The sequence below is a fragment of the Somniosus microcephalus genome, chromosome 1, assembly GCF_052327205.1.
Source record: "Somniosus microcephalus isolate GS21.2 chromosome 1, FLI_Smic_1.0, whole genome shotgun sequence".
NCBI classification, from domain to species: Eukaryota; Metazoa; Chordata; class Chondrichthyes; order Squaliformes; family Somniosidae; genus Somniosus; species Somniosus microcephalus.
The window spans coordinates 4,617,907-4,633,952 of record NC_140987.1 but is presented as its reverse complement, the minus strand read 5'-3'; the positions used below and the strand labels follow the sequence as shown (position 1 = coordinate 4,633,952).

The 16,046-nt window shown below is 57.3% G+C and overlaps 1 protein-coding gene across 1 annotated transcript in view; it reads right to left on the bottom strand.

Moving 5' to 3' along the window:
• The window catches only part of agxt2 (alanine--glyoxylate aminotransferase 2), a 96,465-nt gene that overhangs the window by 38,453 nt on the left and 41,966 nt on the right, over positions 1 to 16,046 (bottom strand). Inside the window, exons 6-9 of the mRNA XM_085963422.1 lie at positions 9,916 to 10,016; positions 9,223 to 9,315; positions 6,100 to 6,232; positions 160 to 248 (exon numbers count right to left, since the gene is read on the bottom strand). Coding sequence (XP_085819548.1) covers positions 160 to 248; positions 6,100 to 6,232; positions 9,223 to 9,315; positions 9,916 to 10,016 — 416 coding nt within the window. The remainder of the gene's footprint in view (positions 1 to 159; positions 249 to 6,099; positions 6,233 to 9,222; positions 9,316 to 9,915; positions 10,017 to 16,046) is intronic.

The window sequence follows — 16,046 nt, the reverse complement described above, 5'->3', positions numbered from 1 at the left end:
GAATGGCGGAGCAGGCTCGAGGGGCCGAATGGCCGACTCCTGCTCCGAATTCTTATGTTCTTATGTCACAGTCTATGGTCACAGTGTGTGCACAGGCAGCATCGACAGGATGTACCAGCCTTTCCTTCATTTCGAACTGTTTCCCATTGAGAATCTTACGTCGAGGACGGCGGAGCCGATTGCACAGGCCAGCGGATTCCCTCCGAACGTGTTGAAATTGAGCGCCTCAGACATAGAGGCTACAATCTCTGAAAAACACCGTCAAGGGAATAAAGGATCAGAGCAAAGCTAATAGGAGCTGGTAACACAGTGAAACAATCGGACAGAGTACACAGGGGTGTATTTATAGCGACTGGTGTTCTGAGCTAAGCTGCGAGTTCACGTCACACTCACCGAAGCAGGCTGTTTATTTCCAGATTTAAAAAATATTAAATTCAAATTCTGAAACTGGGCGGGTGGGATTTGAACACCCACTCTCTGGATTATTAGTCCAGAATTCTGTCCACATTTATACTGGGAATTGCCAAGTAAACCGGTCACGGTGTAATTCCAGCCTCCCACCAGCGGGGACGCTGCAGCACCTCCACTTGGGATTTAGAATGAGATTTCGGGGTCAGGATCCGTGGGCGGGCGGTCGGGGGGTCCGGGGGCAGTCGAGGGTCGGGGGGGTCGGGGGGAGTCGAGGGATCGAGGGTCGGGGGGTCTGGGGGGGAGTCGAGGGATCGAGGGTCGGGGGAGTCTGGGGGAGTCGAAGGATCGAGGGTCGGGGGGTCTGGGGGAGTCGAGGGATCAAGGGTCGGGGGGTCTGGAGGGAGTCGAGGGATCAAGGGTCTGGAGGAGTCGAGGGATCGAGGGTCGGGGGGTCTGGGGGAGTCGAGGGATCGAGGGTCAGGGGTCTGGGGGGAGTCGAGGGATCGAGGGTCGGGGGTCTGGGGGGAGTCGAGGGTCGGGGGATCTGGGGGAGTCGAGGGATCGAGGGTCGAGGGGTCTGGGGGAGTCGAGGGATCGAGGGGTCTGGGGGAGTCGAGGGATCGAGGGTTGGGGGTCTGGGGGAGTCGAGGGATTGAGGGTTGGGGGTCTGGGGGAGTCGAGGGTTGGGGGTTCTGGGGGAGTCGAGGGTCGGGGGGTCGGGGAGAGTCGAGGGATCGAGGGTCGGGGAGAGTCGATGGATCAGGGGTCAGGGGGGTCGGGGAGGATCGAGGGTCGGGAGGTCCAGGGGAGTCGAGGGATCGAGGGTTGGGGGTCGGGGGGTCCGGTGGAGTCGAGGGATTGAGGGTCGGGGGTCGGCGGGTCCGGGAGAGTCGAGGGATCGAGGGTCGGGGGGTCTGGGGGAGTCGAGGGATCGCGGGTCGGGGGGGCTGGGGGAGTCGAAGGATCGAGGGTCGGGGGAGTCAGGGGGAGTCGAGGGATCGGGGGGTCTGGGGGAGTCGAGGGATCGAGGGTCTGGGGGTCGGGGAGAGTCGAGGGATCGAGGGTCTGGGGGTCGGGGAGAGTTGAGGGTCGGGGGGTCTGGGGGAGTCGAGGGATCGAGGGTCGGGGGAGTTGGAGGGAGTCGGGTCGAGGGTCGGGGGAGTCGGGGGGAGTCCAGTGGTCGAGGGATTGAGGGATCGGGGGTCTGGGGGAGTCAGGGGGAGTCGAGGGATCGGGGGGTCTGGGGGAGTCGTGGGGAGTCGAGGGGTCGGGGGCGTCGAATGATCGAGGGTCGGGGGAGTCGGGGGGAGTCGAGGGATTGAGGGATCGGGGGTCGGGGGGTCTGGGGGAGTCAGGGGAAGTTGGGGGTCGGGGGGTCTGGGGGAGTCAGGGGGAGTCGAGGGATCGGGGGTCTGGGGGAGTCGAGGGATCGAGGGGAGTCGAGGGGTCGTGGGGGTCTGGGGGAGTCGAATGATCGAGGGTCGGGGGGAGTCGGGGGGTGTAGGATGGCCTGAGGGGGGGGCGGTCGCATTCGCTGGGAGAGGGGATTTGAGGAGAAATGTTTTACCCAGAGGGTGGTTGAAATAAAGAGTAGCTTGCCTTTCAAAAGCTAGGCTTTATTAACCTTAAAAAACCAGCAGTACATGTTAAGCACCCAGTCTCAACCAAGCTGTAGAGAACTGAATTTAAGATGGCCACCACAGGTCACATGGAATCAACTAACCAATAAGTTTACAGCATATATCTCAAGGCAGGAAAACAGGCAACCAATTACAATGCTTCTTATAAAACAAGAATAATCACCACATTCACCCCTCCTTTTAAAATATACTTCAACCTAGGTAGCCTTTACAGTTTACAATTAGTTATTTATGACTAGAGCAATACATGTATAATGCCTTCAACAATTTTAAAATTTTACTATTAAATTATTAATTATTTTAAAAGTCCATTTTTAATCGGTCGACCGGATATCTTGTTCGTGTCGACCTTCTTAGCCTTGGTGGAGTTCCTTGCCCTCCCACACCAGGAGACACAGAAATATCTTCTGCAGGGAGGCTATCAATATCCCGATTATCAACGGTTTCCGGATTGGAAGTCCCATTAGAAGGTAGACTGGGAGGGTCATGAACATCCATCGGGGGCAGACTGAGAGAATTGTAAGTGTCTGCAATAGGATTGGAAATGTTCGTAGTATCTGTGACGACATCAACATTATCTGAATTATGGCTATTGTTAATGTCCTCAGGAGGGGGCTGGCCACCACAAGGAGCTAAGTCTTTAACTGAAACCGTACTTTCTTTCCCATCTTGGAATCGAATATGAGCATATTGGGAATTTGCCTCCAATAGCTCCACCTCCTCCACTAAAGGATCATACTTTGACAGTCTAACATGGCGTCGGAGCAGCACAGGTCCCTGCATAGTAAGCCATGAAGGTACCGAATATCCCGTAGAGGATTTCCGCGGATAGTTGAAGAGCCTTTCATGGGGGGTCACATTAGTAGCCGTTGAAAGCAATGATCTAATGGAATGCAGGGCATCAGGCAGTACCATTTCCCACTGTGTATTCTTAAGGTTCCGGGATGTCAAAGCCAACATAACTGCCTTCCAGATCACCCCATTATATCGTTCGCACTGTCCATTACCCTGGGGATTATACGGGGTAGTCCTGCTAGTAGAAATTCCCCGACTCTGGAGGTATTCCTTCAACTGGGAAGACATAAAAGAACTTCCCTGATCCGAATGGATATACGCAGGCATCCCAAAGATGACAAAAAGTTGAGTCAGACATTTAATAACTGTAGCAGCTGATACATCTGCACAAGGAAAAGCAAAAGGGAACCTTGAAAACTCATCCACAACAGTAAATATATATCGATTCTGAGTCGTTGAAGGAAGAGGCCCCTTAAAATCAACACTCAGGCGTTCAAAGGGAGAAGTAGCCTTTATAAGATGAGCTCGTTGAGGCTTAAAGAAATTCGGTTTACACCGGGCGCAGTCAGAGCATGACGAAGTCATCCGCTTGACGTCTTCAACTGAAAAGGGCAAATTCTTACTGCGTACGAAGTGTATCATCCTCGTAACACCAGGATGGCACAAAGCATTATGAAGATTAATAAGCGTATCTCCGTGAAGCACAGAACAATAAGCCCTCGACAGCGCATCAGCAGCAACATTATCCTTCCCCGGACGATAGACTATATCGAAATGGTAGCATGCCAACTCGATCCTCCACCTCATTATTTTATCATTCTTAATCTTTCCAAAATGTTTGACATCAAACATGAAGGACACAGATTTTTGGTCAGTTACTAACGTAAAATGTTGCCCAGATAAATAATGTCTCCATTTACGCAGTGCTTCTATTATTGCGTACGCCTCTTTCTCTATTGATGAATGTCTCTGCTCACTATTGCTCAGAGTACGTGAGAAAAAGGCCACAGGTCTTCCATTTTGGTTCAGAGTAGCCCCAATTGCAAAATCGGAAGCGTCCGTCTCAATCACAAAGGGAACCTGCTCATCAATAGAATGCACAACTGCTCCAAGGATATCCTTTTTAAGATTATCAAAACACATCCTGGCCTCCCATGATAGAGGATATGTCGTAACCCGAATAAGGGGCCGGATCTTCTGCGAGAAGTTTGCAATCCAATTAGAATAATAAGAAAATAGTCCAACAACTCGTTGCAAGGCCTTAGAATTAGTAGGGCAAGGTAACTCAATCAGTGGTCGCAGCCGTTCTGGATCTGGTTTAATCTAATTTCCCGAGATAATATACCCCAGTAAATTTACCTCGGTGGTCGAAAAGATACACTTCTCTTTATTGAAAGTTAAGCCAACTTTTTCCGCAACTTGAAGGAATCTTTCTAGATTAAAATCGTGCTCCACCCTTGATTTGCCACACACCGTGATGTCATCTAAATATGAGAAGGTGTCAGAGAGAGAGTTATCACTTATAAAAGCATCCATTGCCCGTTGAAAACAGGCGACACCATTAGTAACACTGAATGGTACTCGGCAAAACTGGTACAGCTTTCCGCCAGCTTCAAAGGCCGTATATGGTTTGTCCCTCTTAGCGATAGGAATCTGATGATAAGCACTCTTTAGGTCAATAGTGCTAAAAACCTTATATTGAGATACTTTATTGATAAGCTCATCAATCTTAGGCAGGGGGTACGCATCTAATTGAGTATACCTGTTAATAGTTTGAGAGTAGTCTATCACCATTCGCTTCTTATGTCTCTCATTAGTGGTGACAACTACCTGTGCCCGCCAGGGCGAAAAACTAGGTTCAATGATTCCTTCCGATAAAAGACGTTGAACTTCAGAATTAATAAATTCTTTGTCCTGACTGCTATACCTTCTTGACTTGGTAGCAATTGGCTTACAGTCCGGCATCAAATTGGAAAAAAGTGATAATGGAGAAATGAATAAAGAAGTTAATCCACAAATAGACAAAGGTGGCTTAGTTCCTCCGAAAGAAAGACTGAGGGACTCATGTAATTGAAGCACATCATGACCAATCAAAATGTCCGCACAGAGATTAGGCAGAATGGATAGGCGTATATCAGTATACGTATTACCTAGGAGAATTAATTTCACAAGGCAACAACCAGCTACTTGTGAGGTGAGAGTCGTCTGAGCCATACACACCTGATAGGAAACAGGCAAAATTTTCAAACGCTTCTCCCTCACAAACTGAAGACTTCTAAAGCTCTCAGTACTGCCCGTATCTATAAGGGCCTTCACTTCTAACCCATTAACTTGGGCCATAACTATAGCTTTGTTTAGGCCATGGGAAAAGGCGGCAGAAACTGATGCAATAAACGCCCTATCTAAAGGCTGAATGGTCGCAGAGGAGGCAACCGATTTGCAAACACGTGCATAATGACCTCCCTTGCCGCATTTACTACACACAGCCTCCCGGGCAGGGCACTTCAGACGGGAGTGCCGGGCGTTCCCGCAAAAATAACACTTCTGAATCCGAGAGGCAAAAGGTGACGTGCAAATACCTCATTTTTGGGTTTAACAAAAAAAATTTCCAACGTAGCAATAGCCAATTCATAAGTTTCACAGTCCAAAATATACTTATACACATCCGGAGCAATGTAGTTGATTAGTATATCCAACTTATTCAGAGATTGCTGATCCAACACGCCCAAAAAGTTTTTAAATGTACGATACCAATGTTTCCATTGATCATCCACTCCTGCAGAATTAGGGTCAGCATTAAATCGTTCCGGTCGAAGATATCGTTCCATTATAGCAAAAGGTTAATAAATTGAAATAAAGAGTAGCTTGCCTTTCAAAAGCTAGGCTTTATTAACCTTAAAAAACCAGCAGTACATGTTGAGCACCCAGTCTCAACCAAACTGCAGAGAACTGAATTTAAGATGGCCACCACAGGTCACATGGAATCAACTAACCAATAAGTTTACAGCATATATCTCAAGGCAGGAAAACAGGCAACCAATTACAATGCTTCTTATAAAACAAGAATAATCACCACAGTGGTGGGGGTCTGGAACTCACTGCCTGAAAGGGTGGTCGAGGCAGAAACTCACATCGCATTTAAATAGTACTTGGATATACACGTGACGTGCGGTAACCTACCGCTGGGAGTCGTTGTATTACAGGTGGGTTATGACTGGGCTCAGTCTGCTCTACCCCTGACCTTTGAACTCACCCGGTGTGGTAATTAGAGCTGCCATTGGAAACCCGTTGCCGATCCCCTTCGCCAAGGTCACGATATCCGGTGTCACGCCATGTGCCTGGAACCCCCAGTAATGGCTCCCTAAACGCCCGAATCCAGTTTGAACCTGTGAGAAGGACATCACACGGGGTCATGGGTCACACTAACATCACACGGGGTCATGGGTCGCACTAACATCACACAGGGTCATGGGTCGCACTAACATCACACAGGGTCATGGGTCAGACTAACATCCCACGGGGTCATGGGTCAGACCAACGTCCCCGGCGTTGTGTAGAATTGGAGGGGTCAATGTTAACCCCTCCCTCTCCAGCCCACAGGAGAGATAAAAATTGGCGATGCCCCTCCCCCGGCACAGAAGGAGGCCATTCGGCCCATCGTGTCTGTGCCGGCCGACAAAGAGCTATCCACCCTAATCCCACTTACCAGCTCTTGGTCCGTAGCCCTGTCGGTTACGGCACTTCAAGTGCATATCCAAGTACTTTTTAAATGTGCTGAGGGTTTCTGCCTCGACCACCCTTTCAGGCAGTGAGTTCCAGACCCCCACAACCCTCTGGGTGAAAATGTTTCTCCTCAACTCCCCTCTAAACCTCCGACCAATTACTTTAAATCTATGCCCCCTGGTTATTGACCCCTCTGCTAAGGGCAATAGGTCCTTCCTATCCACTCAGCTAATAAAGGCAAGCATTCCGTATGCCTTCTTAACCACCTTATCTACCTGGCCTGCTACCTTCAGGGATCTGCGGACATGCACTCCAAGGTCCCTTTGTTCCTCTACACTACTCAGTGTCCTACCATTTAACGTGTATTCCCTTTCCTGGTTAGCCCTTCCCAAAATGCATTACCCCTCACTTCTCCGGATTGAATTCCATTTGCCACTGTTCTGCCCACCTGACCAATTTATTGATATCTTCCTGCAGTCTACAGCTTCCTTCTTCAGTGTCAACCACACAGCCGATTTTAGTATCATCTGCAAACTTCTTAATCATACCCCCTATATTCAAGTCTAGATCTTTGATATATACCACAAAAAGCAAAGGACCCAGTACTGAGCCCTGCGGAACCCCACTGGAAACAGCCTTCCAGTCACAAAAACACCCATCAACCATTACCCTCTGCTTCCTGTCTCTGAGCCAATTTTGGATCCAACTTGACACTTTGCCCTGGATCCCATGGGCTTTTAACTTTGTGACCAGTCTGCCATGTGGAACCTTATCAAAAGCCTTGCTAAAATCCATATCGACTACATCAAACCCACTACCCTCATCTATCCTCCTTGTTACCTCCTCAAAAAATTCAATCAAGTTTGTCAGACACGACCTTCCCTTAACAAATCCGTGCTGATTGTCCTTGATTAATCCGTGCCTTTCTAAATGACGATTAATATCGTCCCTCAGAATTTTTTCCAATAATTTGCCCACCACCGAGGTTAGGCTGTAATTACTCGGTCTATCCCTTACACCCTTTTTAAACAATGGTACCACATTAACAGTCCTCCAGTCCTCCGGCACCACACCTGTAGCCAGAGAGGATTGGAAAATGATGGTCAGAGCCTCTGCTATTTCCTCCATTGCTTCTGTTAACAGTCTGGGATACATTTCATCCGGCCCTGGGGTTTTATCCACTTTCAAAGATGCTAAACCCTTTTTAAAATTCATTCATGGGATGTGGGCGTTGCTGGCATTTCTTGCCCATCCCTAATTGCCCTTGAGAAGGTGGTGGTGAGCCACCTTCTTGAACCGCTGCAGTCCGTGTGGTGAAGGTCCTCCCACAGTGCTGTTAGGGAGGGAGTTCCAGGATTTTGACCCAGCGACGATGAAGGAACAAGTCAAGATGGTGTGTGTGACTTGGAGGGGAACTTGGAGGTGGTGGTGTTCCCATGCGCTTGCTGCCCTTGTCCTTCTAGGTGGAAGAGGTCGCGGGTTTGGGAGGTGCTGCCGAAGAAGCCTTGGCGAGTTGCTGCAGTGCATCTTGTAGATGGTACACACTGCAGCCGCGGTGCGCCGGTGGTGGAGGGAGTGAATGTATAAGGTGGTGGATGGGGTTAATACTTCCTCTCTCACTATGTTTTTCTCATCTAATATTTCACACTCCTCCTCCTCAACTACAATGTCTGCATCGTCCCGCTCTTCTGTGAAGACAGACGCAAAGTATTCATTAAGAACCACACCCGTGTCTTCCGCCTCCACACACAAGCTTCCTTTTTAGTCTCTAATAGGCCCTACTCTTTCTTTAGTTATCCTTTTGCTCTTAATGTATTTATAAAACATCTTTGGATTTTCCTCGATTTTACTTGCCAATATTTTTTCATGCCCTCTTTGCTTTCCTAATTTCTGTTTTAATTTCACCCCCGCACTTTCTATACTCCTCTCGGCTTTCTGCAGTATTTAGCCCTCGGTATCTGACATAAGCTTCCCTTTTTTTCTTTATCCTACCCTGTATGCCCCGTGACATCCTGGGGACTCTAGATTTGTTAGCCCCACCCTTTTTCTTTGTGGGAACATACTTGCTCTGAACCCTCACTATCTCCTCCTTGAATGCCTCCCACTGCTCTTGACACTGATTTACCTTCAAGTTTCTGTCTCCAGTCCACTTTTGCTAAATCACATCTCAGCTCAGTAAAATTAGCCTTTCCCCAATCGAGAACTTTCACTCCTGGTCTATCTTTGTCCTTTTCCATAACTACGCTAAATCTAACCGAATTATGATCACTACCCCCAAACTGCTCCCCCACTGATAGCTCTCCTGTCCATTTGTCCTTTTGAAGGCAAAACACTGCAGTCAATGTGCAGGCAGGAAGCTCCCACAAACAGCAAGGAGGTAAATAACCAGTTAACCTGTTCTGATGGTGTTGAATGAGGGAGGAATGTTGGCCCAGGACACTGGGAGAACTCTCTGCTCTTCCAATAGTGCCCTCAGATTAAAGGCCTTTTCATATTCCCAAAAATTCGTGGAGACACCTTTGATTTCCTAACAACCGAGTCTGTCGAATTCTCAATTCCAGGAATCTTTTAAGTTGCAGTCCCTCTAATACCGGCAGTGAGACGCTCTCCTCAATGACCCTGGAATTACCACATGACCCTGTGCGTCTCTCACCTCGTCAGATATGTACAATCCTCCTCTGTCTCGGATCATCCCGCTGACCTCCTTCAGAAATCCTTTGGGATATTGTACAGTCCCATTAACACCCTGTGGGAATACAATCCAATCCAATCACTTACAACATGTCCGAGTCTGCCCGTATCTCGGACTCAGAGAAGCACTCTGTCTGTGAGCAAGGTTCAGATAACTAACACAATGCTGCCATCATTTATCTGTGTTAAACCTCAGCAAGCACTGGGCTAACTCCACAAACTAAACAAGCCCACAACCTGAAGTGTTAACAGCGTGAGGCCCAGAATGGCTGATCCCACCAAGTCACAATCCCAGCTGTCCTCGGAATGAGAGTGAAAATAAACCCCATCAAACATCAGCCCTAATCCACTGCCACTGCAATACCTGTGGTTCACCACACTGGTTCCTGGGATGGGGGGATTGTCCCTATGAGGAGAGATTGAGTAGCCTAGACCTATATTCTCCAGAGTTTAGAAATGAGAGGTGATCTCATTGAAACATACAAAATTCTTGCAGGGCTTGACAGGGTAGATGCAGGGAGGATGTTTCCCCTGGCTGGGGAGTCCAGACATAGAGTCCCAATTTACCAACCCCTTCCCATTCATGCCCATTGTACACAATCCCAATGGATTTACAGACAGGGTAATGCTGGATTCCCAGACTGACAGTTCTTACCTGGATTGGTTCAGCAATGAATCCGGCCACTCGCTTGGGTACAGCGGTCAGCAACAGGTCACGGAACTGGTCAATATAGGCATCCTTGGCCTGGCAGCTGCCTGGTGTAGAGAGAAGGTAAAGGGGGAGTGCTCAGCTCACCGGTCCCTGCTCACCGGTCCCTGCTCACCGGCCCCAGCTCACCGACCTCAGCTCACCGGTCCCAGCTCACCGGCCCAGCTCACCGGCACAGCTCACCGGCCCCAGCTCACCGGCCCCAGCTCACCGGCCCAGCTCACCGGCTCAGCTCACCGACCCCAGCTCACCGGCCCCTGCTCACCGGCCCAGCTCACCGGCCCCAGCTCACCGGCCCCTGCTCACCGGCTCAGCTCACCGACCCCAGCTCACCGGCCCCAGCTCACCGGCTCAGCTCACCGGCCTCAGCTCACCGACCCAGCTCACCGACCCAGCTCACCGGCTCAGCTCACCGGCCTCAGCTCACCGACCCCAGCTCACCGGCCCCAGCTCACCGACCTCAGCTCACCGGCCCCAGCTCACCGGCCCCAGCTCACCGGTCCCAGCTCACCGGCTCAGCTCACCGGCTCAGCTCACCGACCCCAGCTCACCGGCCCCTGCTCACCGGCCCAGCTCACCGGCCCCAGCTCACCGGCCCCTGCTCACCGGCTCAGCTCACCGACCCCAGCTCACCGGCCCCAGCTCACCGGCTCAGCTCACCGGCCTCAGCTCACCGACCCAGCTCACCGACCCAGCTCACCGGCTCAGCTCACCGGCCTCAGCTCACCGACCCCAGCTCACCGGCCCCAGCTCACCGGCTCAGCTCACCGGCCTCAGCTCACCGACCCAGCTCACCGACCCAGCTCACCGACCTCAGCTCACCGACCCCAGCTCACCGGTCCCTGCTCACCGACCCCAGCTCACCGACCTCAGCTCACCGGTCCCTGCTCACCGACCCCAGCTCACCGACCCCAGCTCACCGGCCTCAGCTCACCGACCCCAGCTCACCGACCTCAGCTCACCGACCTCAGCTCACCGGCTCAGCTCACCGACCCCAGCTCACCGGCCCCAGCTCACCGGCCTCAGCTCACCGACCCCAGCTCACCGACTTCAGCTCACCGACCTCAGCTCACCGGCTCAGCTCACCGACCCCAGCTCACCGGCCCCAGCTCACTGGCCTCAGCTCACCGGCCTCAGCTCACCGGCTCAGCTCACCGACCCCAGCTCACCGGCCCCAGCTCACCGGCCTCAGCTCACCGACCCCAGCTCACCGGCCCCAGCTCACCGGCCTCAGCTCACCGGCCCCAGCTCACCGACCCCAGCTCACCGGCCCCAGCTCACCGGCCTCAGCTCACCGGCTCAGCTCACCGGCCTCAGCTCACCGACCCCAGCTCACCGACCTCAGCTCACCGACCCCAGCTCACCGACCCAGCTCACCGGCCCCAGCTCACCGGCCCCAGCTCACCGGCTCAGCTCACCGGCCTCAGCTCACCGACCTCAGCTCACCGGCCCAGCTCACCGGCTCAGCTCACCGGCCCAGCTCACCGGCCCCAGCTCACCGGCCCCAGCTCACCGGCTCAGCTCACCGGCCTCAGCTCACCGACCTCAGCTCACCGGCCCCAGCTCACCGGCCCCAGCTCACCGGCCCAGCTCACCGGCCCAGCTCACCGACCCCAGCTCACCGGCCTCAGCTCACCGGCCTCAGCTCACCGGTCCCTGCTCACCGGTCCCTGCTCACCGGCCCCAGCTCACCGACCTCAGCTCACCGACCCCAGCTCACCGGCTCAGCTCACCGACCTCAGCTCACCGACCTCAGCTCACCGACCTCAGCTCACCGACCTCAGCTCACCGACCCCAGCTCACCGACCCCAGCTCACCGACCCCAGCTCACCGGCCCCAGCTCACCGGCTCAGCTCACCGACCTCAGCTCACCGACCCCAGCTCACCGACCCAGCTCACCGGCCCAGCTCACCGACCTCAGCTCACCGACCCCAGCTCACCGACCCAGCTCACCGACCTCAGCTCACCGGTCCCAGCTCATCGGCCCCAGCTCACCGGCCCAGCTCACCGACCTCAGCTCACCGGCCCAGCTTTCCGACCTCAGCTCACCGACCTCAGCTCACCGGCCCCAGCTCACCGGCCCAGCTAACCGGCCCCAGCTCACCGGCCCAGCTCACCGACCTCAGCTCACCGGCCCAGCTCACCGACCTCAGCTCACCGACCTCAGCTCACCGGTCCAAGCTCATCGGCCCCAGCTCACCGGCCCAGCTCACTGACCCAGCTCACCGGTCCCTGCTCACCGGCTCAGCTCACCGGCCCCTGCTCACCGGCCCCAGCTCACCGACCTCAGCTCACCGGCCCCAGCTCACCGGCTCAGCTCACCGGCCCCTGCTCACCGGCCCCAGCTCACCGGCTCAGCTCACCGGCCCCAGCTCACCGGCCCAGCTCACCGGCTCAGCTCACCGGCTCAGCTCACCGGCTCAGCTCACCGGCCCAGCTCACCGGCCTCAGCTCACCGACCCCAGCTCACCGGCCCCAGCTCACCGACCCAGCTCACCGACCTCAGCTCACCAGCCCCAGCTCACCGGCCTCAGCTCACCGGCCTCAGCTCACCGGCCTCAGCTCACCGGCCCCAGCTCACCGGCCCAGCTCACCGACCCCAGCTCACCGACCTCAGCTCACCGGCCCCAGCTCACCGGCCCCAGCTCACCGACCCAGCTCACCGACCTCAGCTCACCGGCCCCAGCTCACCGACCCCAGCTCACCGGCCTCAGCTCACCGGCCCCAGCTCACCGGCCCCAGCTCACCGACCTCAGCTCACCGGCCCCAGCTCACCGGCCCCAGCTCACCGGCCTCAGCTCACCGGCCCCAGCTCACCGGCCCCAGCTCACCGGCCCCAGCTCACCGGCCCCAGCTCACCGACCTCAGCTCACCGGCCCCAGCTCACCGGCCCCAGCTCACCAGCCCAGCTCACCGGCCTCAGCTCACCGGCCCCAGCTCACCGACCCCAGCTCACCGACCCAGCTCACCGACCTCAGCTCACCGACCTCAGCTCACCGGCCCCAGCTCACCGACCCCAGCTCACCGACCCAGCTCACCGACCTCAGCTCACCGGCCCCAGCTCACCGGCCCCAGCTCACCGACCTCAGCTCACCGACCTCAGCTCACCGGCCCAGCTCACCGGCTCAGCTCACCGACCCCAGCTCACCGGCCCCAGCTCACCGACCTCAGCTCACCGGCCCCAGCTCACCGGCCTCAGCTCACCGACCCCAGCTCACCGGTCCCTGCTCACCGACCTCAGCTCACCGACCCCAGCTCACCGGCCCCAGCTCACCGGCCTCAGATCACCGACCCCAGCTCACCGGCCCCAGCTCACCGGTCCCTGCTCACCGACCTCAGCTCACCGACCCCAGCTCTCCGGCCCCAGCTAACCGGCCCCAGCTCACCGGCCCCAGCTCACCGACCTCAGCTCACCGGCCCCAGCTCACCGACCTCAGCTCACCGGTCCCAGCTCACCGACCTCAGCTCACCGACCTCAGCTCACCGGCCCCAGCTCACCGACCCCAGCTCACCGGCCCCAGCTCACCGGCCCCAGCTCACCGACCTCAGCTCACCGGCCCCAGCTCACCGACCTCAGCTCACCGGTCCCAGCTCACCGGCCCCAGCTCACCGACCTCAGCTCACCGGCCCCAGCTCACCGACCCCAGCTCACCGGCCCCAGCTCACCGACCTCAGCTCACTGACCTCAGCTCACCGACCCCAGCTCACCGGCCCCAGCTCACCGACCTCAGCTCACCGACCCCAGCTCACCGGCCCCAGCTCACCGGTCCCTGCTCACCGACCCAGCTCACCGGCCCCAGCTCACCGACCTCAGCTCACCGACCCCAGCTCACCGGTCCCTGCTCACCGGCCCCAGCTCACCGGCCCAGCTCACCGACCTCAGCTCACCGGCCCCAGCTCACCGACCTCAGCTCACCGACCTCAGCTCACCGGCCCCAGCTCACCGGTCCCTGCTCACCGGCCTCAGCTCACCGGCCCCAGCTCACCGGCCCCAGCTCACCGACCCCAGCTCACCGGTCCCAGCTCACCGACCTCAGCTAACCGGCCCCAGCTCACCGACCCCAGCTCACCGGTCCCAGCTCACCGACCCCAGCTCACCGGTCCCAGCTCACCGGCCCCAGCTCACCGGTCCCTGCCCACCGACCTCAGCTCACCGACCCAGCTCACCGACCCAGCTCACCGGTCCCTGCTCACCGGCCTCAGCTCACCGGCCCCAGCTCACCGACCTCAGCTCACCGGCCCCAGCTCACCGGCCCAGCTCACCGGCCCCAGCTCACCGAACTCAGCTCACCGGCCCCAGCTCACCGGCCCCAGCTCACCGGCCCCAGCTCACCGACCTCAGCTCACCGGTCCCTGCTCACCGGCCTCAGCTCACCGACCTCAGCTCACCGACCCAGCTCACCGGCCTCAGCTCACCGGCCCCAGCTCACCGACCCCAGCTCACCGGCCCCAGCTCACCGACATCAGCTCACCGGCCCCAGCTCACCGACCTCAGCTCACCGACCGCAGCTCACCGGCCTCAGCTCACCGGCCCCAGCTCACCGACCTCAGCTCACCGACCTCAGCTCACCGACCCCAGCTCACCGGCCCCAGCTCACCGGCCCCAGCTCACCGGTCCCAGCTCACCGGCTCAGCTCACCGACCCCAGCTCACCGGCCCCAGCTCACCGGCCTCAGCTCACCGACCCCAGCTCACCGGCCCCAGCTCACCGGCTCAGCTCACCGGCCTCAGCTCACCGACCCAGCTCACCGACCCAGCTCACCGACCTCAGCTCACCGACCCCAGCTCACCGGTCCCTGCTCACCGACCCCAGCTCACCGACCTCAGCTCACCGGTCCCTGCTCACCGACCCCAGCTCACCGACCCCAGCTCACCGGCCTCAGCTCACCGACCCCAGCTCACCGACCTCAGCTCACCGACCTCAGCTCACCGGCTCAGCTCACCGACCCCAGCTCACCGGCCCCAGCTCACCGGCCTCAGCTCACCGACCCCAGCTCACCGACTTCAGCTCACCGACCTCAGCTCACCGGCTCAGCTCACCGACCCCAGCTCACCGGCCCCAGCTCACTGGCCTCAGCTCACCGGCCTCAGCTCACCGGCTCAGCTCACCGACCCCAGCTCACCGGCCCCAGCTCACCGGCCTCAGCTCACCGACCCCAGCTCACCGGCCCCAGCTCACCGGCCTCAGCTCACCGGCCCCAGCTCACCGACCCCAGCTCACCGGCCCCAGCTCACCGGCCTCAGCTCACCGGCTCAGCTCACCGGCCTCAGCTCACCGACCCCAGCTCACCGACCTCAGCTCACCGACCCCAGCTCACCGACCCCAGCTCACCGACCCAGCTCACCGGCCCCAGCTCACCGGCCCCAGCTCACCGGCTCAGCTCACCGGCCTCAGCTCACCGACCTCAGCTCACCGGCCCAGCTCACCGGCTCAGCTCACCGGCCCAGCTCACCGGCCCCAGCTCACCGGCCCCAGCTCACCGGCTCAGCTCACCGGCCTCAGCTCACCGACCTCAGCTCACCGGCCCCAGCTCACCGGCCCCAGCTCACCGGCCCAGCTCACCGGCCCAGCTCACCGACCCCAGCTCACCGGCCTCAGCTCACCGGCCTCAGCTCACCGGTCCCTGCTCACCGGTCCCTGCTCACCGGCCCCAGCTCACCGACCTCAGCTCACCGACCCCAGCTCACCGGCTCAGCTCACCGACCTCAGCTCACCGACCTCAGCTCACCGACCTCAGCTCACCGACCTCAGCTCACCGACCCCAGCTCACCGACCCCAGCTCACCGACCCCAGCTCACCGGCCCCAGCTCACCGGCTCAGCTCACCGACCTCAGCTCACCGACCCCAGCTCACCGACCCAGCTCACCGGCCCAGCTCACCGACCTCAGCTCACCGACCCCAGCTCACCGACCCAGCTCACCGACCTCAGCTCACCGGTCCCAGCTCATCGGCCCCAGCTCACCGGCCCAGCTCACCGACCTCAGCTCACCGGCCCAGCTTTCCGACCTCAGCTCACCGACCTCAGCTCACCGGCCCCAGCTCACCGGCCCAGCTAACCGGCCCCAGCTCACCGGCC